The sequence below is a fragment of the Haliotis asinina genome, chromosome 2, assembly GCF_037392515.1.
Source record: "Haliotis asinina isolate JCU_RB_2024 chromosome 2, JCU_Hal_asi_v2, whole genome shotgun sequence".
In the NCBI taxonomy this organism is placed as follows: Eukaryota; Metazoa; Mollusca; class Gastropoda; order Lepetellida; family Haliotidae; genus Haliotis; species Haliotis asinina.
Window position 1 is genome coordinate 44,313,697 of NC_090281.1, and position 27,421 is coordinate 44,341,117.

The 27,421-nt window shown below is 43.0% G+C and overlaps 2 protein-coding genes across 3 annotated transcripts; one reads left to right on the top strand and one right to left on the bottom strand.

Moving 5' to 3' along the window:
- Positions 1–298: 298 nt before the first annotated feature.
- On the bottom strand, positions 299–9,156 carry LOC137272556 (alpha-N-acetylgalactosaminidase-like). 2 transcript variants are annotated; one of them, XM_067804942.1, is made up of 8 exons: positions 8,967–9,156; positions 7,424–7,635; positions 5,683–5,857; positions 4,391–4,565; positions 3,191–3,276; positions 2,415–2,579; positions 1,741–1,938; positions 299–676 (listed from the first exon to the last, which is right to left on the bottom strand). In XM_067804942.1, the coding sequence occupies exons 1-8, from the start codon at positions 9,021–9,023 to the stop codon at positions 419–421; spliced, it is 1,326 nt and encodes a 441-aa protein (XP_067661043.1). In that variant the 5' UTR covers positions 9,024–9,156; the 3' UTR covers positions 299–418. The 2 variants fall into 2 exon arrangements, with proteins under 2 accessions (XP_067661043.1, XP_067661044.1); XM_067804943.1 differs by having other exon boundaries at positions 8,911–8,969.
- On the top strand, positions 9,030–25,026 carry LOC137272557 (uncharacterized). Its single transcript, XM_067804945.1, has 10 exons — positions 9,030–9,319; positions 14,991–15,156; positions 17,538–18,012; positions 18,529–18,675; positions 18,872–19,005; positions 19,565–20,039; positions 20,556–20,702; positions 20,899–21,032; positions 21,592–22,066; positions 24,589–25,026. The coding sequence occupies exons 3-6, from the start codon at positions 17,975–17,977 to the stop codon at positions 19,609–19,611; spliced, it is 366 nt and encodes a 121-aa protein (XP_067661046.1). The 5' UTR covers positions 9,030–9,319; positions 14,991–15,156; positions 17,538–17,974; the 3' UTR covers positions 19,612–20,039; positions 20,556–20,702; positions 20,899–21,032; positions 21,592–22,066; positions 24,589–25,026.
- The last annotated feature ends 2,395 nt before the right edge of the window (positions 25,027–27,421 follow it).

Consider the following 27,421-nt stretch of genomic DNA (forward strand, 5'->3'; position numbering starts at 1 on the left):
TCTTATCAGATGAAACACACAAGCAGTTGACACAAAGTCTCCGCCAGGCCGACAGAGTCTCCAGCCCTGTAGATGGTTAAATGGTGCATCTGCTCCCAAACAGGCTGTCTGTGCAGCCTTCCAAGATACGTTTCTAATTCCATATTACTTGTCTTATGTGTGTGTGTGTGTGTGAATGTGTATGTGTGTGTGTGTGTGTGTTTGTTTACTTGTCCGTTTGTTTGTGGAAATGTGCTCCTATTTTCCCCAAAGGAAAGGACGGTATGACAGTATCTCATAGTTTGAATGTACTACGGTCTAAAGAAATCATTGTTTTATCGTATGCACATGTGATAATTTATATATAAGTATCAACTCATCCAAATATTTATTACTTGTAAATCACGTTAACGTCAGTGAGATAATATGGTTATGCATGTTAAAGAGGGACCGCCTTGACCAGTACAATTCCCGTTGGATTGACTGTCACATTGAACTGACCAGTCGGCTTGAACATTCCCATATTGACGTCATCAAACACTTCAGTAACGTTATAGCCGTTCTGATTGGTCAGTGTGATATCCGCCAGTGTCAGGGACATGCGCGTTGGCGTTCCAGCAGAGTTTGGGTTAAAGAAAGCTACTGCATAACTTCCGGGTTTGACCAAAGGCTTCAGCCACACCTGCACGTTTTGAATCTGCAATGCAAAAAATACTTGGATATAATGAGTGCGCGTGTAATATAATGTGCGCACATATTCAGTGATGCGTAATGCTCATGAAAACACATTCACTTCAGATTCCGCATCATGAGACCCGCTATTGGACATGTTGTTGACTATTTTGTTACATGTGTGAAGTGGCAATAAGAGGAACGGTGCTAAAAACTGCAAGGTGCATGTGCATCAGTGACATGTGATTATTGACAATTGACAAACTGAGAGAAAATGAAAACAAAGACTTATGAAAAACGCATAATCATAAATTCAAAATCACATTGTAGTTGTTCCAGTCTCTATCTATTTCACACCAAGATTTTGACACAACCCCTCATCCACTGTTGCGTTATAACGCACATGGTTCTCGCTTTTTCGAGCTGTTCCTTCCTCCCAATCGTTATGTTGACGAAAACGTACTGTTTTCAGGAGGATCTTGCGTTACCCCATTCTCTTCCCACAGTGGTTCCTTGTCATATCTTCCTACGTAACCTCTGTTCTAATACGACCTTTTCATGGCGCGAGTGTTCAAGACTCGTGATTGGAGGCAGTCAGATTTAGTAGTGCAATCAGCGACTTCGTTTCAAAAGCGATCGTTCGAAAGATCTCTGTAATTTCCGGATGCATCGTGAAAACTAGAACCTCTTCCCGAGCGCGATACTCAAATGTTTCTTCTAGACAGAACTCAGTCATGTCATTTTTTTGTTTCTCCATATTGCTTGCATTTGTCAAGTTGAATCTAAGTCGATGTAACACGTGCTCTGATTGGACAAAAAAAGGCAGATAAATCTGCTGCCATTGTTTGCCGCTAGGGGATTTTATGAAAACCGAGAAATATGGTCGTATTAGAACAGAGGTTCGTAGGAAGATATGATAAGTAACCTCTGTGGGAAGAGAATGGCGTTACCCGTTTACCACAAATTCTTAGCATATCCAATATATTGCTGCCCTCGGTATGATGTCTATATCTTTCCTGACATTGGTATGTGTGACATAGGTTTCTATGATGTCGGCGGAAAAGTTTCACAAGGTGTGGAGTGACTCACCTCTTTAATCATTTTACCTCCCTTTACAAGTGGGTCCTGGTTGATGGCGATCACGTTCCTGTTTTGTAGAAGGGCCTTGGCTTGCGGTCTCATGTTCCTCAGATCGGCGGAGATGTAAAGTGGGGCGGCAAACATCGCCCACATCCCGAACTGAACCCTCTCCTGGTCGTAACTCAGGCCAAAGTCACCGATGACCAGCTGTAGCACGATATGTGATCAGTCAAACATGGCCTTTTTCAGAGCAAATGAAATTACTGGTGATGTGCTTCTTAAATCAATTTTGCGTAATCATAAACTGATGTTCAACGACACGTACATCCATCTTAAAATCATTAAAGAAGTTCTTTAACTTTCTCAATAGCTACAGTGTTCAAGGGGCGCACAAATGAGGCGGGGTGGGGGTGGGGTGAAGTCGGGAAATGGGGGGTGGGGGGGGGCTAGGGGGGCAGTCAGTCTGGGAAGAGAGCAAAAAGATAAGAAATACTAACCCTAAGGGAGAGAATGACAAGAGAATATTAAAAGAGAGTGAAAGACTGAAAGAAAACGAATCAAAGGGCGTGGGATGACCGAGACACTGCAAAGGAGAAAGAAAATAACTGGGTGTGATGAATGTTAGAGATGTGAAGGACATGATTGACGGTGATAAGATGTATTACGTCTGTTAAATCTTGTACCTCATCTGGATCGTTGATGGACCCTGGACCTGATACCGAGATGAAGTCTCCTTCGTTTTGAGCATAGTGTTGGATGATGCTTGTGATTGAGGACCAGTTGTCTTCCAAGTCATGGTAAGTCCTCCAGGTGTTGCAGTACTCGCTGTTCCGCGTGTAATGGGAGTGCTGGAAAAAACGAATTCTTATAAAGCATCATCAGTCATATTTTCAACATACTATTCAACACGTTGTCAATAGTTTCTGAAATAGTCAAAATCTGAAAAACAAATGTGGATGGTGTCCCGTGTCACAGATATCGTCAAATGTAGTTAAAGATCACACGAAACAACAATTTTTCACATGTATTCATGTTCAGAAATGAGTTCCAAACGTTTGAAATGCATATAATGTGGCCGATCAGTGTGCACAGAAAGCCATAAACAATTTTTTCTTTTACTTTCCCTAGTTTCGTGACCATATGGTTTCGTTGCAACTGAGCAAGATGTTAGGGAGAAAGCGGAAGTGACGTAAGCGTTTTACAACTTTGGTGAAACCACGTCAAAATTCTTCTTTGGAATTTGTCACGCATACATTTTACTGCCGAAGCTGCATCTGGCAACCAATCATTTTACAGCCGCACCTGCATTTGGCAACCAATCATTTTTTTCCAAATGTCTGACGACAATGACTGTAAGAGATGCAGTTCCGTTAGGATTGAGGTAAAATTTCTTTACACAGTAATAAATTATTGCTGTCGCGGTTTGAAAATCGGTGGTGGAATCTGCAGATATACCAACCTGGCTCTGGTCTCCATCCCACCATTCACACGTGAAGAGGATGGGTCTCCCAGTAGCGTTTAGACTTTGACTCATTAACGGAAAATCTGAAACATACAATTCCATGTATTAAACTATCTTCTGAAAATAACAAAAAAGGCACATACAGACGTTATAAAATAACTATAGCAAAGATCAAGTGCTTGAGATCGGTTTAATAATGTTAAAAGTACCAGGATGATTAACATACGACTGCACTTAACAGTACTGAAGTGTGATTAAGAAGGTTACAACAAAACGGAGTCAATATAGCCTCCACGATTATATTCTATGACGTCATTCCATATTACGTCACAGTTCATGTTAACATTACGTCATCAACGTTTGATGTATTACGTGAACGTGTAAAAATATGAATGACTGCAAATGTATCCTAGGGACATCTCCAGGAGCTAATTTTCACGAGTGTAGTTTGTGCGCACGTATCATGAATTCTGCATGGTTTAGAATGTTCAGTCACTATGATACAAAATGAATTATCAGACGCAAATTATGCATAAATCCAGTACGTCATTTAGAGCAATTGGTAGGGCAATGAATGTCCACTACACGGCTGTTTTGTCAGAACCAGTGAGCTTACGACCAAGGATAATGTCCGATTTGACTGTGACCACTGGATTGTGTGGTCCAGACAATTTACAGCAATTTACAGATTGCCGCCATGTATCTGAACGATTGCTGTGTCCTGCGTAAAACTAAACTCATTTAGTACTAATGACGGACACAATCACGTGTAACCACCTGTTCAAACTCTGCGTAAGAAGCAAGAATTGCGACAGTTTCTTCTGCAACCGACGTTTCAGCTGACGGTGGCATGGAGAGTATTAATCCAGGGCGTGGATGATACAACAGATATGAACTGTACAGCGTTCATCAAATACACGCCATGTTGCCTGATCTTCTCCCTACCTCAATATGTGTAACAAGTAATATTTTGAACCAAACCACATGATTTATGTGTTGTGCCATACCCGTTATTGAACCGTTGAAGAAAACCGACTCTGAGTACTTTCTTGTAGTCAAGACAAAAACAAATACGGCTCTAACAGCTTACTGAATATGTACACCACTGACGAAACATATAACTTTACCGGGGATGTATGGATAGACAGGGTTGACTGGGATTCAAATATTTATTCAATAGTAATTGCTTCATCTTACGTATTGCCGATTCGGTTGTGTTAGTGTTACAGCCATCAAACTTGAGCAAGTCTAGTTCCCATCGAGCAAACGTCTCAGCGTCCTGTTTCGTGTAGTCCTGGCTGCCAGGGTACCCTGCACACGTCTTGGTACCGACATCTTCATAGATACCCAGTTTTAGCCCACGTGCATGTACCTGTGAAGAGCGTGTTATCGCCATCAACAGTTGTGCAAGGTTCGCGCTTTTAAGTCCGTGACACAGCTGTGATACATTCAAAATTGCAGATGCAGCATTTAAGAGGCTGGATACAGTGGTGTGTGCGCATACCCTATGCGATGGGATGGAGTACGTATTTATGTTACGCTGTTATTTCCATTTATTTTGCTTCCAATCATACGTCCTGATATTTTGGTCACACAAATAATTATCCTGGGGTAAACCTGGGCAAGAGTTTCCCCCCCTTATCAAAGTTAATTTAGGTATGTTGTTTTAATTGGACACTATGTTGATACCATCTGGTTACATATTTTTTTTTATTGTAGATATTAATCTAGTGTGAATTTACTATATAACTGTTGTTGTGGTTTTAAAAAAAAATCCAGTTATAAGAATCTGTTTTAAATTGATGAATCAATAGTTTGTGGTTTGTGAAATTCCTGCTTTTTTAGAAGTTCATGTGTCAAATCCTACACACAATTTACTACAAACCGATACCAAATTTAGCAATTTCTTGACATTCTGATATTTTTATCCAACCTACTTAAGTACTTTTACAGTCGAGTATGTACGTCCACGTTATCAGACAAATCCATGTCATCACTTGTTCAACACTTTCAGTTCATCAGTTATTAGATAAATATAGTGTTCGTCTAGTTTGGAATCTTTGATTAATGTGAGTGTTGAGAATATGACACAAACTGCCTGTGCTAAATGGGTATCAGTCACAACATTATCTCGTCCTACCGGGTACACATTGACTGCTAGGTGATTAGAGGCATATTTCGAACTATCTTTTGCCTATGTAATATATACAGCACATGTACATCGTATTTCGCTGTTGATCAGGACCGTAGCCCTATAAGCTGCAGACACGGACATCCGACACGGGTATCCGACACAGGCACCCGACACGCGCACCCAAAAAAGGATTTTCATCAGATTTATCACGTGCGAGCTGTGCATCGGTGGACGTGTCACGGCAATGACCCGGATAGCCAAGGATATGATTGTTGTATGTAATAAGATGGAACAGTGTAATCTGGCGAGAAAAGCATTTGAGGCAATAGGAGAGTTAGCGTGAATTATTTCTTACATATCGAGAGAGGCCAAGGATTCCGTTGGGGAACCTCTCTGGATCTGCCACGAGGTTGCCATCAGAGTCCCGAGATTTGGAGGGCCAGCAGTCGTCGATGCCGATGTATTCGTAGCCGAGCTCGCGGTAGCCTTCCTCCGCTATAATGTCTGCCATCTTCATGAACAACCTTTCGCTGGAAGTTAGTGTTTTATAGTGAGAAGTTGCAAATTATAGATCACGTTGTAATAAGCTAACATATTTTCTATATTATCACGGCGGGGGACACCAGATATGGGCTTCACACACCGTGCCCATGTGGGGAATTGAACCCGGGTTTTCAGCGAGACGAGCGAGCACCTTAACCACCCGGCTAACAATGGTATAGTACCTGAGTCTATAATAAAGGCTGTGTTAGACAGAGCCTACAACCATTGCTGTGTGCAATCGTGGCTACCCAATGGAACTTGAAGTTAGGCTTGTTGCAAGACTGTGTTAGGGTGCCAAAAAGTACATTCATGGTTGTCCACTATAGTGGAGTCACCGATCACTGACCACATGCTCTAAACAGTGTCACGTATGAATTCAGGTGAAGAGCTGTGAACACCATCTCTGATAGGCTGAGGTCAGGGGATAAAGGTCAGGACAAATCACGGCTTGTGGCCTTGAGCATCTTGGACGATAAACTACAAACATATCCAAGTATGTAATCCAGTTTGGGTATCTGATAGTCTTTGATAGGCCATGTTGAGGTCTGGAGCAACTGATAACAGGACATGATGAATCACGCCGCCTCAATATCAATATGTGAAGTTGGCAGATACCCTTTGAAAGAGTGAACCATTACAAATATACCAGTGTTATTTTAGATTCAAAACACTCATTTTCAAAAGCGTCAAAAAAGGTCAACAGCGACTAATATGCGAGATTTCTCTATTGTCAAATCATAATCACCATTTTTTAAAGTGAGGTGGCCTAGAATTTTATATGTTGGCGCTGGGGTCTCACTCCTCGCAACAAAAACAAGTTTTTGAAAATTGTTAATACTACCAGCCAAATTGCCGGAGAGTCTTTTTCTTTGCATATTTTTATATTATGATTACACAATGCCATTTTAACTTGGTCCAGTGTAACATGTGTTATACAAATTCTACAAATTCTAGTAATTGTTTTAGTTAAGTTAAAAAGCACTAGAATTTGTAAGAAAGAAAGAAAGTGTAATCCCAAATATAACATATGTTATATTCCCAGACTGTCAGAAAGGCAACTGCAGTTATACGTGATAGTTCCCATAATTTATTTCAACTACTTCCATCTAGAGACCGCTATTACCGTCGTTTAAAACAAACAGCCAGAAAGTCCTTCATACGATCTACTATTCGGGTTATTAATGCAACAAATGTTTTTGAATAGTAATTATGCATGCGATAACTTATAGCTCAGCCTCTCATATGTGATTAATTATGTGGAATCATGAACGATAATTTTATGAATGTATTTATTGTGTATATGTTTGTGGTTTTCTGGACAAGTTATATATTAGCTTCGCTGGGGTATGACAGTCAGTATTGCTGAAAGGAAGTCATTATTTATTTTCAGTGAAGTAAGGTGTGAAATAGTGCCTTTAATGACGGTGACCACAAAAAGCTGTATGGTGAATATAAAATGGCGGAAAATAGAATCTAACATGATGTATATGTTTTTCTTTCCTTAAAGATGCTCTCCGTGACCACAAGGGCACTCTCCAGGTAACAACACGTACCTGATGCAGTTGTCCGGGTCATTGACACAGTCCGTGTTACACCGGAACCTCTCCCAATCCAGGAATCCCATGGGCGGGGTCAGGGCGAGGCCGTTGTTTAAAGCTCGGGACACCCCAAGCACACTCAACACCGCTAGTAGACCAAGGCCTGTCATCTTCACCAGTCGGAAGAAAGGTTCAGCGGCACACCATCGACCACTGCCCTTTATAAGCTGTGACAACTTCTCAGATAATCGTATCACTCAAGATAATTCGCGTGACAATACAGCAGTCCCGGCACGATATTCTCGCGAATATATCATCTGTATGACAGTTGCTGTGTGTGATAAAGTTGATACACAATAACCGCTCGGAACTGGAATTCGCGGGTTTGATAGGATAGCATAACATACATACAATGCAACATTGTCGTACAGCAACATTGTCGTACAGCAACATTGTCATACAGCAACATATTAACATTGTACAGCAACATTGTCACACGTGACAGCAACATTGTCATACACATGACAGCAACATTGTGTATGCGTTGTCATACAGCAGCATGACAGCAACATTGCCCTACACCAACATGACAGCAACATTGTCATACACAACATGACAGCAACATTGTCGTACAGCAACATGACAGCAACATTGTCATATAACAACATGACAGCAACATTGTCAAAAACAACATGACAGCAACATTGTCGTACAGCAACATGACAGCAACATTGTCATACACAACATGACAGCAACATTGTCATACAGTAGCAGGACAGCAACGTTGTCATACAAGATGACACCAAACACTGTCACACACCAACATGACAGCAACATTGTCATATAGCAACATGACAGTAACATTGTCATACAGCTACAGTGTCATCACATATCTCACATAACAGTCGCAGGGGCCCTCACACAGCAAGTTCTTGTTAGCGTATGCCTGACCCCACACTGCCAATCCATCATTGTCGGGAAACGCGGCATGGGCAGGTGTTCGTGTACCGGTGGCACAATTAATCACATAATTACCACTGAGTGAGTGAGTTTAGATTTACGCCGCGTTCAGCAATATCCCACCAATATCACGCCTTGCGACACCAGTAATGGGATTCGCGTATTGCCCCTACATAGGAAATTAAACCCGGACATGATCGAACTAAATGACCTAGTTCATCCGCCTAGGTCAGCCCCCAAGCACCAAAAGGTGTTAGTATTTACAGGCAGACCAAGCACAACAGTGCACCTGCCAAGCAACGTTGACCTATAAAACCAGACAAACCCGTGACGCTGACGTTCACCCGGCCTTATAACGTTGCTGTGTTGCAGTTACTCTATCATTTAGAGACACCACACGGAATATTGCTGAGGGCGGAGTTCAACAACAATCAACAATGTGGAACTCAAGGACTGAAAAAGTCAAATGCTCATGTGCGCAGTGCCCAGTTAATGCTTGATTTCATCAGATGTTCAACTAACACATACAGATATATACAGACCTTGAATGCAAAAAGTGACTTATCTGGTGGACGTATCTATGAGACATTTCACTCACAAGAAAGATATTGAACAGCTGACCTTGATTTATAACCAGCTGATGCGCGCGATCCATCAGGGCGAAGTGTTGATAAAGTCAGGGTGAAATGTCGCGGTGATAGTGAAAGTTAAGCAGTCTTCTATTCTTCTTTCGTACACGTGCTGGGCATAGATATACCAGCCTGACTAGATCTCCGGGGGTTGGAGAGGCCCCTGGGATAGCCCAGTGGTTAAAGAGTTCATTCGTCTTACGCCGCTTTTAGCAACCCAGGTCTTGGAGTCGTCGTTGAACATTCGACTTTGCTTTCAAGCAGCGATTTGATGTTAGTGTTGTCAGGGTTTGCAAGAACCGTCTCCACACTGAACATCAAAGTAAGTCAACGAAGTTTATTTCGTAATTCAGGCCTCATGGGACATAGTAGAGTTTGACAGATATTTCGGCCACATATCCACAGTGTTGCATCGCTCGCTATCTCATTTAAAATTTGATAAATTGCATACATATACTGAACAAATATAAACGCTTGATACTGGGGATGTTTTGGACTGGGTTTTAATATTAGGTTTAAAACAATAATTTTCGTTGGATGCCGTGCACAGAACACCGCACAAACACTTTAACAACGGTAACGGTTTGGTGTTCAAGGTACCGTCCAAAGTGAAGTTCATGGCGTGGAGAACAATTTAACTGAGGTCTTTACTACGTGTAGTGGCATTCTCCAGCGTCTCTTACAGCCTCACAAACCCTTTTCATGGATTTTAAACCGTTAGTTAACACACCCCGAGGAAGATGCCTAGGAACACGTGGCCTCAGCTCGTCCCAGCTTACCGACATTTCGTAGAAACGTTTGTATAAGAATTGCCGTTTGTGCTCTAGAGCTGTTGTTGGAACGTCATCCCACTGTCGTGTCTCGGTATAATGGACGTTCCCTCGAACAACAAGGGAGAACGTCCGACTGCGCAAAACGAATCCCATACCATTTATGCCGTTGTAGCAAACGCTGTCCACTTCACGGACGCCGACTTGAGCGTGTCGTTCACCTCGCCTGCGGGGCACTTGTGTTCTGTCGTCAGCAAATCTCAATGCAAATCAAGATTGGTAGCTGAAGACAACCGAATTTGACCGTCTTTGGATGAACCATATATGCCTTGTGGCCCAGTTGGTTGCGGTGATGAAGAGGCGTTAAAATTGGTCCATTATGGGGTCATCAGGCGCGACGTCCAGAGGCACGCACAGTGATTTCTAACACCTTGTGCAGCTTGTCCCTAAAAATCTGTTCTCATGTTCTCATGGTAAAATTTGAAGCAACACCCGTATTTTGAGACAAGGCCTATTTCTACATGTTTCAATAAATATGACAATTAACGTGTACTAGTCTCCAATGATTTCCCAAAACATGTTTAATCAACTTGTGCCCTACTTCAGTGATAAAAATGTGTGTTGAAAATAATCGAGATCATTTATTCCATTTTAGAAAGATAACGTCAAATCAACTGAAAAGTGTTGTCTAAACAGTATGCACATTTTGTTAAAGAAATCTCAGCACTTTGCCAATTCCATCATGTCACATGGAAGTCCATCATGTCCTGTAATGAAATCCACTGTTAACGTTTCTAGTTAGTGTATCTTTAGCGTCAGTAGTGGGTGTATCCACCACGAGTCTCAACCACCTCTCGACAATGCCGTCTCATTGATACCACCAGATTACGCAGGAACTGCGTTGGCAGATTGTTCCATTCGTCTAGGACAACCTGTCTGAGTTCGCGAACGTTGGTCAGGGGCCGATCTCTCGAGGAAATGCTCCTCCCGATGTCATCCCAGAGGGGCTCTATTGGATTAAGATCTGGACTGACACTTGGCCAGTCAAGGGGTTCGATGTTGTGCTGCCTTTTGAGGTCAGTGATCATCCCAGGACGATGGGGGCGGGCATTGTCATCCTGGTAGAGGTAATCAACGTGAGGATTGGCATGCAAAGATGGCAGGAGAGTGTTCTCGATGATGTCACCACCATACTTCTCTGCATTCATCGTGCCTTGGATGACTTTGATGTCTACTGTTCATGACAGAAGGCTGCCCAAACCATGACTGACCCACCACCTCCAGCTACTGTTGTCAGTATGTTTTGAGCATTAAGTGCTGTGTTGGGAAGACGTCTGACCCCTAAGCGTCCGTCAGCGACGTACAGATTGAACCTCGACTCGTCAGACCTAATGACACATCGTCATGTGCGCAAATTCCAGTTTAGTCGTGCCTGTGCCCAAACCAGACGAAGACGCATGTGATTATCGGTCAGTCGGGGTCATTTCAAGGTACGACAAACTCGTAAACCAGCGGGTACAAGACGTTTGTTAACCAACTTCCGCGACACATTTACTCCTTTTGTTTACTACCACCACTGACGGAGTCGATTGGCTGACCAGAATGGTTCCAGACGTGCCATACGAAGTAAACGTCTATCATCCCTCAAATCCCTCAACACGTCTTGCAATCTGACGTAGGGACAGGCCCACGAGCTGCCATTTGGTAGCCTCAGTTAACTGATTACGAGCCATTTCAATGAATAGCAAACCTACTCACTACTACCCTCGAAACTGATTTTTCATCGTTATAAATGAAACCCATCATTAAAACTTCTTATTGCGATCTTTAATCACCTTAAATTGACCTTTTTGACAACAGTGCACAATTCTCAGAGCGGCGCGTCTCCGTGACGTTATAGTAGGTACAGATATATGGGTCTATGCAGAATTCATCTACATTTCATGAGGTAAACTATTTCGTTTACAGGTTTGTACAAACCTGAAATCGCGACAGCTGTTGTGAAAAATGAAACTTTAAGCTATATGTTCTCACAATCTAGTATCATTTAGCTTTCTCTCCTGCTCTGCTTAGTGTCCGAGTTACAACCCTTGTTTTCATAGACGATTCTGTCAAAATCACTTGGCGTCCGTGTTAGGTGGTATAAACCTACACGTTATTGTCATCATTCACTTGAATAATAACATGCGATGACATGCTGATTGATTAATTACTTTAATCGAACTTTTTTGCATTACGTCACAATGTTACCGACGTCACGGTGGATGTCAGTTGCCATCGCCTCGTACAGCCTCCCAGAGTAAACTGCTTCGTCGCATCCCGTTTCTTGGTTTGCAGTTGCATCAAACAGCTAACATCACCAGTGGAAACATGTTTATGTTTTCCGTAGGATAAAATGCCTCATAGTGCGACTCAAAACTTGACAGAGACACGGTAATGGTTGCAATGTTTACATTCCCACAATGCAATCGTGGAATGTCGCATGACTAGTCAGCGTCAGTACTGATCTACGATTTAAGTTTGTTTTCACCGACTTACAAAGCGACAATTACTTTCTACTGGTAGTAAATTATGTGTTTTATTGATGGACTTTAAATAGCATTCATCCCAAGACAGGGCGCCGCCATTTTTGAAAATCGTGAAGTCACGGGCTAAAGTCCGTTAGAATTATTGAGATTATGGTTTGTTTTCATCAAGTTAGAAAATCCAAACTACTTCTTACTAGTAGTAGTTAAATATGTATTTGAATCATATGTATGCTGGTGACGGTGCGCCATGCATTGGTGGATGTTGTGGTGTACTCCTGTATGTCGGTGGCGGTGTGCCATGCATTAGTGGATGTTGTGGTGTACTCCTGTATGTCGGTGGCGGTGTGCCATGCATTAGTGGATATTGTGGTGTACTCCTGTATGTCGGTGGCGGTGTGCCATGCATTAGTGGATGTTGTGGTGTACTCATGTATGTCGGTGGCGGTGCGCCATGCATTGGTGGATGTTGTGGTGTACTCATGTATCTTGGTGGCGATGTGCCATGCATTGGTGGATGTTGTGGTGTACTCCTGTATGTCGGTGGCGGTATGCCATGCATTGGTGGATGTTGTGGTGTACTCCTGTATATCGGTGGCGTTGCACGATGCATTAGTGGATGTTGTGGTGTCCTCATGTATGCCGGTGGTGGTGCGCTATGCATTGGTGGATGTTGTGGTGTACTCATGTATGCTCGTGGCGGTGCGCCATATATTGGTGGATGAGATGGTGGTGGCTCATGCATACCGATAGTGGTGCACCATGCATTGGTGGATGTTGTTATGTACTCACGTATGTCGGTGGTGGTGCCCCATGCATTGGTGGATGTTGTGGTGTACTCCTGTATGTCGGTGACGGTGCGCTATGCATTGGTGAATGTTGTGGTGTACTCCTGTATGTCGGATGCGGTGTCCCATGCATTAGTGGATGTTGTGGTCTACTCATGTATGTCAGTGGTGGTGCGCCATGCATTGGTGGATGTTGTGGTGTACTCCTGTATGTCGGTGGCGATGTGCCATGCATTGGTGGATGTTGTGGTGTACTCCTGTATATCGGTGGCTATGTGCCATGCATTGGTGGATGGTGTGGTGTACTCTTGTATGTCGGTGGCGTTGCACGATGCATTGGTGGATGTTGTTATGTACTAATGTATGCCGGTGGCGGTGCGCCATGCATTGGTGGATGAGATGGTGGTGGTTCATGTATACCGATGGTGGTGTCCCATGCATTGGTGGATATTGTGGTGTGCTGACGTATGCCGGTGGCGGTGCGCCATGCATTGGTGGATGTTGTGTTGTACTCATGTATGTCGGTGGCGATGCGCCATGCATTGGTGGATGTTATGGTGGTGTCTCATGTATGACGGTGGTGGTGCCCCATGCATTGGTGGATGTTGTGGTGTACTCATGTATTTCGGTGGCGATGCGCCATACATTAGTGCATGTTATGGTGGTGGCTTATGTATGCCAGTGGCGGTTTGCCATGCATTGGTGTATGTGATGGTGGTGTCTCATATATGCCGGTGGTGGTGTGGCATGGATTGGTGGATGTTGTGGTGTACTCATGTATGCTGGTGGTGGTGCACCATGCATTGGTGGATGTTGTGGTGTACTCATGTATGCTGGTGGTGGTGCGCCATGCATTGGTGGATGTTTTGGTGTCCCATGTAATACCGGTGGTGGTGCACCATGCATTGGTGGATGTTGTGGTGTACTCATGTATGCTGGTGGTGGTGCACCATGTATTGGTGAATGTGATGGTGGTGTCTCACTTACATGTAATGTGCTGTACGATGTTGAGATGATTTTGTCACTTTAAACAAAACGTAAACCAGATATAGTGAAATTAATATTTCGAATCCACGTCATTTTATCTTGCAACTGACAATTTAAGTCTTAGAATTTTATTCAACTTAGGATAAAAGTTGTTTAACAAACGATTATAGATTCAAATCGTTAATACTGGTTTGTATTGCAAGGAGGTAAGCGCAGCAGTTAGAACAGTGAAACAAGTGCACGTGCGGCACGTGATGAGCGTTAACTTAGACCAACCCAACTTCTCGACGTTTTATTTAATGTGCACCCCAAACCCCCTGTAATACAAACAAAGAAAGTGATTTGAAATTATGATCGTTTGTTTAACAACTTTAATCTTAAGTTAAGTTAATAAAATTCTGAGAATTAAATGTTCAGTTGGCAAGGTATAAAATTATAAGAAATTTGCCATCGTAATTTCATTTTATTCGATTTACGTTTTTGTTTAAAGAGACATTCATCGGTACGCTTTCACGGAAAACGGACTGTAATCGCAGAATAACACGAGTGGGTCACGACAGCGATGAGCAGTGATAAGCACATCACAATTTACAACATTCCCACCCACGGACGACAGTTTGTTTTAATTCATTTACATTGAATGTTCCATACACCTATGTCACTTTGGGTTTAACTTGTAATTTTAAATTTACAATGGGTTATACCTGTATTGTATTAGCCGTTGATTATAGCTATATTGTCTTACATAAATAAATATGTAATTAATGAAAGAAAATTTTGTTTCGTTTTGTTTCAATAATGAATATTACCAGGTCTTACTTGGCTCACGCTAAATAAGAAAACATGCCTCTGTGCAAACACTTGTGATTGAGGTGCTTTCAATAGCTCTAATCCTTTGTTTCGGGTTCGGCGACTGGGATTAGGTTGCGTAAGCGAGCGACCCAAAGCGAGCGACTGAAGCCCGCTTGGGGTTTGAGCACCCACCTGTAGTGATGTGAAATATTCGTCGTGGGGACAGAAAGTGTTGAAATCCTGTAGAGGTAGGACGACTTCAAGGATTCTTCGGAAGGGTGACAGAGGACCAGACAGGTAGGTGTTTCCATATCTATTTGGAACAAAATATGCATCTTCATGGATATTTGTTTAATATACAGTGCACACTCATTCTCTCATAGTACACAGTCATTTAGGTATAGATGGGAAAGGTTGATACTGGTTTCTGCATGTAAACGGAGTGGTAGTGTAGCCTAGTTGTTCAAGTGTTGGCACGTCATGTTCAGTACCATTGTTCGAGTCCTCACTTAAATACTATGCCCCACGCCTACTTAACGCTGGAAAATTTCACAAAGCGGCAGAAAACCACACTTACTCGCTGTTGTTAATCCAATCTACATCCGAGAGAAATGTGATTACTGATGCTTATGTATGACTCATTTCTTTCAGACGCAGGAACCCTGGCACACTCTGGATTTGGTGTTGTGTCACTCTAAACCCTTCCACCTGGACTTTAGTACACTGACTTTCCGAGGGTCCGATGGGATGAGCTTTTGTCTCATGGTGGCTCCATTGTGCGTCTGCTCTCCGCGTAGCCCCCTGCCGAGCGTACATGGAGTAGGTTCGGTGCTAGGGCCTGACTGTACAGTCAGGATGGTTGTTACAGCAACCCAGCTAGTTTAGGGTTGGCACACTCTGTGGCCCCAGTCTTTTCAGCACCCCCAGTAGACCCAATGCTGACTGCACTTGACTGGTAGATTAGGGGTTAGTGTAGATAGGGCCCCTTTCGTGCATGCCCTGTACGATGCTATCTATAGATAGTATAACTTAGTGTTAACCCACCATTCCGTCCTTCAATAGGTAGTTCGAGACAAAGCAAGTCCCGGATGGTCACTTTGAAAGTCAGTGTACTGGCCACCTGCTGGTAAAGTATTCACTATTTCAGTTTAAAACTTAAATTAAATTTTGTTTTTCACGTTCCGACATATTTGCTTTGCATTTAAATGTAAGGGGATGGTCGAATAACCGAATGGTTAAAGCGTTCGCTCATGACGCTCCAAACAACCAATTTCGATTTCCCATATCTGAATGATGTGTGAAGCATCTCTTTGTTGTTTCTCACTGTGATATAGCTAGTGTATTGCTGAAAGCGGTGTAAAAGGACACTCATGCAGTCATAATCTGTGTGAGAAGCATATATTATGTAAAGTGTTCTTTGCCTTTTTAAGTAGAACCGTTGCTTACGCGTGCAACTGTTCCTTTCAAACAATCTTTTGAATAAACCATAACATGCAATGCATCCTTGTTTATCATGACGTCTACTGCAAAATTACAACTTGAGTTTCCTGTTTGAGATTTTACGTGTAGGCATATAAGTTGCATTTATGCACACAGTAAGTGCCAGCGATGTAAACTATATTCTCTGTACTGTTATGAGCAGGGATGCCATCTACCTGGGGGCGGAAATGGACCCTGAAGTCCCCCACAGGCAGGACGACTGCCAAGAAGATATTCCGTGGACAGAAGTGGATCAAGGGCTCTTCTGGCGGCAGGACAACGACCACAAAGCCACCAGACTACCAGGAAGGCAAGTTCTCCAAACTATCTTTTCAAGACAACATACAATATATTCTTGTTGACAATGACGTCATGAGCAAGTTACAACTTGTGTTTCAGGTTACAGCGTTTTCCTGACCAAAAAGCATATGCTTTTAATATCTATTATCTATGTAGTAAGTATCAGTGATATGAAACATTAACCTATTCGTTATCGTTACTATTAGGAACGTGGATGCCATCGTCCTGGGGGCGGAAATGGACCCTGAAGTCCCCCAGAGGCAGGACGACTGCCAAGAAGATATTCCATGGATAGACGTGAACCATGGATTCTTCGGAAGGGTGACAGAGGACCAGACAGGCAGGTGTTTTCAACTCTATTTGGAAGAAAATATTTGTTTCATATATAGTGCACACTAATTCTCTCATAGTATACAGCCATTTAGGGGTGAGTGAGTTTAGTTTTACGCCGCACTCAGCAATATTCAGCTATAAGGTGACGGTCTGTAAATAATCGAGTCTTGACAAGACAATCCAGTGATCAACAGAATGAGCATCGATCTGCGCAAATGGGAACCGATGACATGTTTCAACCAAGAAGTCAGCGAGTCTGACCACCCGATCCCGTTAGTCGCCTCTTACGACAAGCATAGTCACAGCCATTTAGGTATAGATGGGAAAGGTTGATACTGGTTTCTGCATGTAAACGGATGGGTAGTGTAGCCTAATTGTTCAAGTGTTGGCACGTCATGTTCAGTACCATTGTTCGAGTCCTCACTTAAATACTATGCCCCACGCCTACTTAACGCTGGAAAATTTCACAAAGCGGCAGAAAACCACACTTACTCGCTGTTGTTAATCCAATCTACATCCGAGAGAAATGTGATTACTGATGCTTATGTATGACTCATTTCTTTCAGACGCAGGAACCCTGGCACACTCTGGATTTGGTGTTGTGTCACTCTAAACCCTTCCACCTGGACTTTAGTACACTGACTTTCCGAGGGTCCGATGGGATGAGCTTTTGTCTCATGGTGGCTCCATTGTGCGTCTGCTCTCCGCGTAGCCCCCTGCCGAGCGTACATGGAGTAGGTTCGGTGCTAGGGCCTGACTGTACAGTCAGGATGGTTGTTACAGCAACCCAGCTAGTTTAGGGTTGGCACACTCTGTGGCCCCAGTCTTTTCAGCACCCCCAGTAGACCCAATGCTGACTGCACTTGACTGGTAGATTAGGGGTTAGTGTAGATAGGGCCCCCTTCGTGCATGCCCTGTACGATGCTATCTATAGATAGTATAACTTAGTGTTAACCCACCATTCCGTCCTTCAATAGGTAGTTCGAGACAAAGCAAGTCCCGGATGGTCACTTTGAAAGTCAGTGTACTGGCCACCTGCTGGTAAAGTATTCACTATTTCAGTTTAAAACTTAAATTAAATTTTGTTTTTCACGTTCCGACATATTTGCTTTGCATTTAAATGTAAGGGGATGGTCGAATAACCGAATGGTTAAAGCGTTCGCTCATGACGCTCCAAACAACCAATTTCGATTTCCCATATCTGAATGATGTGTGAAGCATCTCTTTGTTGTTTCTCACTGTGATATAGCTAGTGTATTGCTGAAAGCGGTGTAAAAGGACACTCATGCAGTCATAATCTGTGTGAGAAGCATATATTATGTAAAGTGTTCTTTGCCTTTTTAAGTAGAACCGTTGCTTACGCGTGCAACTGTTCCTTTCAAACAATCTTTTGAATAAACCATAACATGCAATGCATCCTTGTTTATCATGACGTCTACGGCAAAATTACAACTTGAGTTTCCTGTTTGAGATTTTACGTGTAGGCATATAAGTTGCATTTATGCACACAGTAAGTGCCAGCGATGTAAACTATATTCTCTGTACTGTTATGAGCAGGGATGCCATCTACCTGGGGGCGGAAATGGACCCTGAAGTCCCCCAGAGGCAGGACGACTGCCAAGAAGATATTCCGTGGACAGAAGTGGATCAAGGGCTCTTCTGGCGGCAGGACAACGACCACAAAGCCACCAGACTACCAGGAAGGCAAGTTCTCCAAACTATCTTTTCAAGACAACATACAATATATTCTTGTTGACAATGACGTCATGAGCAAGTTACAACTTGTGTTTCAGGTTACAGCGTTTTCCTGACCAAAAAGCATATGCTTTTAATATCTATTATCTATGTAGTAAGTATCAGTGATATGAAACATTAACCTATTCGTTATCGTTACTATTAGGAACGTGGATGCCATCGTCCTGGGGGCGGAAATGGACCCTGAAGTCCCCCAGAGGCAGGACGACTGCCAAGAAGATATTCCATGGATAGACGTGAACCATGGATTCTTCGGAAGGGTGACAGAGGACCAGACAGGCAGGTGTTTTCAACTCTATTTGGAAGAAAATATTTGTTTCATATATAGTGCACACTAATTCTCTCATAGTATACAGCCATTTAGGGGTGAGTGAGTTTAGTTTTACGCCGCACTCAGCAATATTCAGCTATAAGGTGACGGTCTGTAAATAATCGAGTCTTGACAAGACAATCCAGTGATCAACAGAATGAGCATCGATCTGCGCAAATGGGAACCGATGACATGTTTCAACCAAGAAGTCAGCGAGTCTGACCACCCGATCCCGTTAGTCGCCTCTTACGACAAGCATAGTCACAGCCATTTAGGTATAGATGGGAAAGGTTGATACTGGTTTCTGCATGTAAACGGATGGGTAGTGTAGCCTAATTGTTCAAGTGTTGGCACGTCATGTTCAGTACCATTGTTCGAGTCCTCACTTAAATACTATGCCCCACGCCTACTTAACGCTGGAAAATTTCACAAAGCGGCAGAAAACCACACTTACTCGCTGTTGTTAATCCAATCTACATCCGAGAGAAATGTGATTACTGATGCTTATGTATGACTCATTTCTTTCAGACGCAGGAACCCTGGCACACTCTGGATTTGGTGTTGTGTCACTCTAAACCCTTCCACCTGGACTTTAGTACACTGACTTTCCGAGGGTCCGATGGGATGAGCTTTTGTCTCATGGTGGCTCCATTGTGCGTCTGCTCTCCGCGTAGCCCCCTGCCGAGCGTACATGGAGTAGGTTCGGTGCTAGGGCCTGACTGTACAGTCAGGATGGTTGTTACAGCAACCCAGCTAGTTTAGGGTTGGCACACTCTGTGGCCCCAGTCTTTTCAGCACCCCCAGTAGACCCAATGCTGACTGCACTTGACTGGTAGATTAGGGGTTAGTGTAGATAGGGCCCCCTTCGTGCATGCCCTGTACGATGCTATCTATAGATAGTATAACTTAGTGTTAACCCACCATTCCGTCCTTCAATAGGTAGTTCGAGACAAAGCAAGTCCCGGATGGTCACTTTGAAAGTCAGTGTACTGGCCACCTGCTGGTAAAGTATTCACTATTTCAGTTTAAAACTTAAATTAAATTTTGTTTTTCACGTTCCGACATATTTGCTTTGCATTTAAATGTAAGGGGATGGTCGAATAACCGAATGGTTAAAGCGTTCGCTCATGACGCTCCAAACAACCAATTTCGATTTCCCATATCTGAATGATGTGTGAAGCATCTCTTTGTTGTTTCTCACCGTGATATAGCTAGTGTATTGCTGAAAGCGGTGTAAAACGACACTCATGCAGTCATAATCTGTGTGAGAAGCATATATTATGTAAAGTGTTCTTTGCCTTTTTAAGTAGAACCGTTGCTTACGCGTGCAACTGTTCCTTTCAAACAATCTTTTGAATAAACCATAACATGCAATGCATCCTTGTTTATCATGACGTCTACGGCAAAATTACAACTTGAGTTTCCTGTTTGAGATTTTACGTGTAGGCATATAAGTTGCATTTATGCACACAGTAAGTGCCAGCGATGTAAACTATATTCTCTGTACTGTTATGAGCAGGGATGCCATCTACCTGGGGGCGGAAATGGACCCTGAAGTCCCCCAGAGGCAGGACGACTGCCAAGAAGATATTCCGTGGACAGAAGTGGATCAAGGGCTCTTCTGGCGGCAGGACAACGACCACAAAGCCACCAGACTACCAGGAAGGCAAGTTCTCCAAACTATCTTTTTAAGACAACATACAATATATTCTTGTTGACAATGACGTCATGAGCAAGTTACAACTTGTGTTTCAGGTTACAGCGTTTTCCTGACCAAAAAGCATATGCTTTTAATATCTATTATCTATGTAGTAAGTATCAGTGATATGAAACATTAACCTATTCGTTATCGTTACTATTAGGAACGTGGATGCCATCGTCCTGGGGGCGGAAATGGACCCTGAAGTCCCCCAGAGGCAGGACGACTGCCAAGAAGATATTCCATGGATAGACGTGAACCATGGATTCTTCGGAAGGGTGACAGAGGACCAGACAGGCAGGTGTTTTCAACTCTGTTTGGAAGAAAATATTTGTTCCATATGTAGTGCACACTAATTCTCTTGTAGTATACAGCCATTTAGGAGTGAGTGAGTTTAGTTTTACGCCGCACTCAGCAATATTCAGCTATAAGGTGACGGTCTGTAAATAATCGAGTCTTGACAAGACAATCCAGTGATCAACAACACGAACATCGATCTGCGCAAATGGGAACCGATGACATGTTTCAACCAAGAAGTCAGCGAGTCTGACCACCCGATCCCGTTAGTCGCCTCTTACGACAAGCATAGTCACAGCCATTTAGGTATAGATGGGAAAGGTTGATACTGGTTTCTGCATGTAAACGGATGGGTAGTGTAGCCTAATTGTTCAAGTGTTGGCACGTCATGTTCAGTACCATTGTTCGAGTCCTCACTTAAATACTATGCCCCACGCCTACTTAACGCTGGAAAATTTCACAAAGCGGCAGAAAACCACACTTACTCGCTGTTGTTAATCCAATCTACATCCGAGAGAAATGTGATTACTGATGCTTATGTATGACTCATTTCTTTCAGACGCAGGAACCCTGGCACACTCTGGATTTGGTGTTGTGTCACTCTAAACCCTTCCACCTGGACTTTAGTACACTGACTTTCCGAGGGTCCGATGGGATGAGCTTTTGTCTCATGGTGGCTCCATTGTGCGTCTGCTCTCCGCGTAGCCCCCTGCCGAGCGTACATGGAGTAGGTTCGGTGCTAGGGCCTGACTGTACAGTCAGGATGGTTGTTACAGCAACCCAGCTAGTTTAGGGTTGGCACACTCTGTGGCCCCAGTCTTTTCAGCACCCCCAGTAGACCCAATGCTGACTGCACTTGACTGGTAGATTAGGGGTTAGTGTAGATAGGGCCCCCTTCGTGCATGCCCTGTACGATGCTATCTATAGATAGTATAACTTAGTGTTAACCCACCATTCCGTCCTTCAATAGGTAGTTCGAGACAAAGCAAGTCCCGGATGGTCACTTTGAAAGTCAGTGTACTGGCCACCTGCTGGTAAAGTATTCACTATTTCAGTTTAAAACTTAAATTAAATTTTGTTTTTCACGTTCCGACATATTTGCTTTGCATTTAAATGTAAGGGGATGGTCGAATAACCGAATGGTTAAAGCGTTCGCTCATGACGCTCCAAACAACCAATTTCGATTTCCCATATCTGAATGATGTGTGAAGCATCTCTTTGTTGTTTCTCACCGTGATATAGCTAGTGTATTGCTGAAAGCGGTGTAAAACGACACTCATGCAGTCATAATCTGTGTGAGAAGCATATATTATGTAAAGTGTTCTTTGCCTTTTTAAGTAGAACCGTTGCTTACGCGTGCAACTGTTCCTTTCAAACAATCTTTTGAATAAACCATAACATGCAATGCATCCTTGTTTATCATGACGTCTACGGCAAAATTACAACTTGAGTTTCCTGTTTGAGATTTTACGTGTAGGCATATAAGTTGCATTTATGCACACAGTAAGTGCCAGCGATGTAAACTATATTCTCTGTACTGTTATGAGCAGGGATGCCATCTACCTGGGGGCGGAAATGGACCCTGAAGTCCCCCAGAGGCAGGACGACTGCCAAGAAGATATTCCGTGGACAGAAGTGGATCAAGGGCTCTTCTGGCGGCAGGACAACGACCACAAAGCCACCAGACTACCAGGAAGGCAAGTTCTCCAAACTATCTTTTTAAGACAACATACAATATATTCTTGTTGACAATGACGTCATGAGCAAGTTACAACTTGTGTTTCAGGTTACAGCGTTTTCCTGACCAAAAAGCATATGCTTTTAATATCTATTATCTATGTAGTAAGTATCAGTGATATGAAACATTAACCTATTCGTTATCGTTACTATTAGGAACGTGGATGCCATCGTCCTGGGGGCGGAAATGGACCCTGAAGTCCCCCAGAGGCAGGACGACTGCCAAGAAGATATTCCATGGATAGACGTGAACCATGGATTCTTCGGAAGGGTGACAGAGGACCAGACAGGCAGGTGTTTTCAACTCTGTTTGGAAGAAAATATTTGTTCCATATGTAGTGCACACTAATTCTCTTGTAGTATACAGCCATTTAGGAGTGAGTGAGTTTAGTTTTACGCCGCACTCAGCAATATTCAGCTATAAGGTGACGGTCTGTAAATAATCGAGTCTTGACAAGACAATCCAGTGATCAACAACACGAACATCGATCTGCGCAAATGGGAACCGATGACATGTTTCAACCAAGAAGTCAGCGAGTCTGACCACCCGATCCCGTTAGTCGCCTCTTACGACAAGCATAGTCACAGCCATTTAGGTATAGATGGGAAAGGTTGATACTGGTTTCTGCATGTAAACGGATGGGTAGTGTAGCCTAGTTGTTCAAGTGTTGGCACGTCATGTTCAGTACCATTGTTCGAGTCCTCACTTAAATACTATGCCCCACGCCTACTTAACACTGGAAAATTTCACAAAGCGGCAGAAAACCACACTTACTCGCTGTTGTTAATCCAATCTACATCCGAGAGAAATGTGATTACTGATGCTTATGTATGACTCATTTCTTTCAGACGCAGGAACCCTGGCACACTCTGGATTTGGTGTTGTGTCACTCTAAACCCTTCCACCTGGACTTTAGTACACTGACTTTCCGAGGGTCCGATGGGATGAGCTTTTGTCTCATGGTGGCTCCATTGTGCGTCTGCTCTCCGCGTAGCCCCCTGCCGAGCGTACATGGAGTAGGTTCGGTGCTAGGGCATGACTGTACAGTCAGGATGGTTGTTACAGCAACCCAGCTAGTTTAGGGTTGGCACACTCTGTGGCCCCAGTCTTTTCAGCACCCCCAGTAGACCCAATGCTGACTGCACTTGACTGGTAGATTAGGGGTTAGTGTAGATAGGGCCCCCTTCGTGCATGCCCTGTACGATGCTATCTATAGATAGTATAACTTAGTGTTAACCCACCATTCCGTCCTTCAATAGGTAGTTCGAGACAAAGCAAGTCCCGGATGGTCACTTTGAAAGTCAGTGTACTGGCCACCTGCTGGTAAAGCATTCACTATTTCAGTTTAAAACTTACATGAAATTTTGTTTTCACGTCCCGATGTATTTGCTTTGTATTTAAATGTAAGGGGATGGTCGAATAACCGAATGGTTAAAGCGTTCGCTCATGACGCTCCAAACAACCCGATTTCGATTTCCCATATCTGAATGATGTGTGAAGCCGATATTTGTTGTTTCTCCCCGTGATATAGCTGGTATGCTGGTAAAAGCAGTGTGAAAACGACACTCATGCAGTCTTAATATGTGCTGGAAGTATAAATTATGATACAGAATACTGTTTACCTTTATTAGCAGAAGCCACTGTGTTCTTCCAAACGATCTTTTAAAGAAAACATAAAGTGCCTCCTTGTGTACAATGACGTCTACTGCCAAGTCACAACTTGATTTTCGTGTTTGAGATATGTTCTCGTGGAATCATATATTTTGCATTTATGCACACAGTACAAATGATATAAAATATGTTTACCTTTATTATCAGGAGCGTGGATGCCATCGTCCTGGGGGCGGAAATGGACCCTGAAGTCCCCCAGAGGCAGGACGACTGCCAAGAAGATATTCCATGGACAGAAGTGGATCAAGGGTTCTTCTGGAGCAGCATGTGGATGTTTGGATATTTTGTGACAATGTACTCTGCGTGTCTACTACTGTAAACCCTCCAGTAGAATAGGTAGCGTTGCATACGTTGAGGGAACACGGTTCCAGAGTTTTTTTCTCAAAAATGTTTTTTTATCTCTGGTTTTACGTGTCGGGCTTCAGTTACCTTTGACCTTGTTCAAATCTCAAATTTGATCAAGATCAATTTAGACACACATTCTGCAACAACAATGTTGGTGTTTATGTTCGAGGATTTGGAACTGTTCCATGTTGGGAATGATGACATTAATAAAACGTAATCCGCACAGCTGGTCCAATTGTGCTTGTTTGTTTTGCTGTTTTGTTTGTGAAACTTGTGAACTCGAGAAGAATTGTTTTTGTCCATGGAAATCGGATGTACACGCCATGTAGGAGTGCTTGTTTTTAGCCATATACTGCCATGCACTGCTAAACACCGCCAACACAGAACACATCACGAAACAAGTCCAACATTAAAACAATAGATCAATACACGGGGGTATTCTAATGTCTACATACCAGAACTTACAATACAAAAGCCTATCAACATTACTAGATCACATCGCACAGACCTTTAGTTCAATGTATGTACTAAACAATCCAGTGGTGTCTGTAGATGAGACAAGACATTAAATGAAAAGCTCCCACCAACATTCAACAGTCTAGAATATTACATTGCGCAAGTAAACAACCAAGTGCATGTTTGCCAATCATATTCCTTAACCAGTAGACCATGGTTGGAGCATTTGTGATGGTCAGCGTATCCCTATTCTGGTGTTCTGATGTCGAGAGATGCTGCTCCCCATGGATTGGTTGAACTGACACAGAGTAAATGCAATAAAGTCAGTATGCCATCAGAGAGAGATCTATATCAAAGCAGATAAACTGAACAAATTGTAAGCTTCTGAATGTATCAAAAGTGATTAACAGTTATCTGACAGACCATTTGAATAGCTACTACGAGAGCTTAGAGGCAGTTATCGATCGTGAATCATATTTTTCTAATACTTTGGATACTGCTATTTCATCAAATAGTTTAGGAATGTATAGCTTTTATTAACCATAACATTGAAGTTTGTTTTTTTCTAAACTGTGTTAAACATGTGACACCAAATGAATTGTTTGTTAGTTCTCTGCTCTGTATAGGCACTAAAACTACAATGGTGGCCATCTTGGCAGCCACTTTTTAATTCTGGGTAATATCAAGTTATTCCATGTAACATGTTGTCACTCTAGAAGTAAACAGGAAACAAAATCTCGTCTCAAAGAGTAAGCTGTAAAACATTATATTATCACGACATGACCATACAAAATCACCTGTTTTGTGCCCGAGTCACCACTCTAGAAGATACAAATGTCAAAAAACAAAAAGTAAAAATATACACCCTTTAGCAATACACAAAAGTCACAATGACAGTGATCAGATTGATATTAGTAAAACTATCCATGATTAACTTTGAGATGTTGTCGGCCAGCAAACCAAATGTCATGAAAATGCTCATAGACCTCCACCACATAAAATGGCCAGTGAAAACCTGAGTATTAAAGGCCTTTTCATGAGCCAAAGACATCATACCAACTGAAGATAGTGTCAAACAAACTCAGTACTGGGGAGGCTACGACATCAGATTTTTCAGCTGCCTCCTCCTGTACTACTTCAATACCCTTGGATACAGCAAAGGGGTTCACCTTTTACGGTGTCTTGTCAGGGGTCTCGATCACAAGGAAAAGCGGCCAGTACTCAATCGATGCAGAAGGTCTGTGATCAGTATCAATAGGGTCAATTTCAAGAGGACATTTTGGGATTTGGGGCGGAATTTCATAGCCATGGTTAGTGTAATATGGTTCATCATCTGAGCCACCCATCCACCACGGAGTATCACAAGGACAATGCTAAAAGCAAATGGGTCTCCAACTTACAGCACCAAGGATACCCGGATGATCTACTCCAGCAGAAGAATTAATATTAATATTTCTACCAGATTGGCCCATGAGCCATATTAAGTACGAGGTCGAAAAAATCGGGGTTCATATTTTTCATACGATAACCTAGGGGAAAATATTGCTTAGTCATGGTGAGGTGAAGTCGTGAGCAATGCAAGGACGCCACGTCTCCTCTATAACGTTGCGTTCTAAATGAGGCCATTGTGGGTAACCAGCCCATGTTTGAAAGTTGAGTTTGGTAATAGATAGGCACACTCGTGCTTAAATATCTGTATATCCCTCGCTTCCGTTCGGTATGGTGGCTGATTCGGGCCATCGCTTTATCGCCCTGTAAAATCAAGGCGACATTGCGACAAAGCGATAGCACGACACGACATTGCGATACGCCGACACGATATAGCGATATTGCGATACGGCCAGAAAACGAAATAGCGAAAACACGACACGATATAGCGATAACACGACACGAAATGGCGATATCACGACACGAAATGGCGATAACAAGACACGAAATGGCGATAACCCGACACGAAATGGCGATATCACGACACGAAATGGCGATATCACGACACGAAATGGCGATAAAACTGGGCGACATTGCGATATGGCGATAACGCGAAAAGGCGACATTGCGATATAGAGACACGATATGGCGATACAGCGACATTGCGATAACGCGAAAAGGCGACATTGCGATATAGAGACACGATATGGCGATACAGCGACATTGCGACATAGCGATACAGCGACATTGC

Coding starts and splice junctions, on each gene's coding strand:
- LOC137272556 (XM_067804942.1), bottom strand. CDS start 9,023: ATGGATCGCGCGCATCAGCTGGTTATAAATCAAGGTCAGCTGTTCAAT. Junction 7,636..8,966: donor AGCTGTTCAATATCTTTCTT/GTGAGTGAAATG, acceptor AAGTTGTCACAG/CTTATAAAGGGCAGTGGTCG. Junction 4,566..5,682: donor TCCTTGGCCTCTCTCGATAT/GTAAGAAATAAT, acceptor CGCTCTTCACAG/GTACATGCACGTGGGCTAAA.
- LOC137272557 (XM_067804945.1), top strand. CDS start 17,975: ATGGTCACTTTGAAAGTCAGTGTACTGGCCACCTGCTG. Junction 18,676..18,871: donor GCCACCAGACTACCAGGAAG/GCAAGTTCTCCA, acceptor CGTTACTATTAG/GAACGTGGATGCCATCGTCC. Junction 19,006..19,564: donor GGTGACAGAGGACCAGACAG/GCAGGTGTTTTC, acceptor CATTTCTTTCAG/ACGCAGGAACCCTGGCACAC.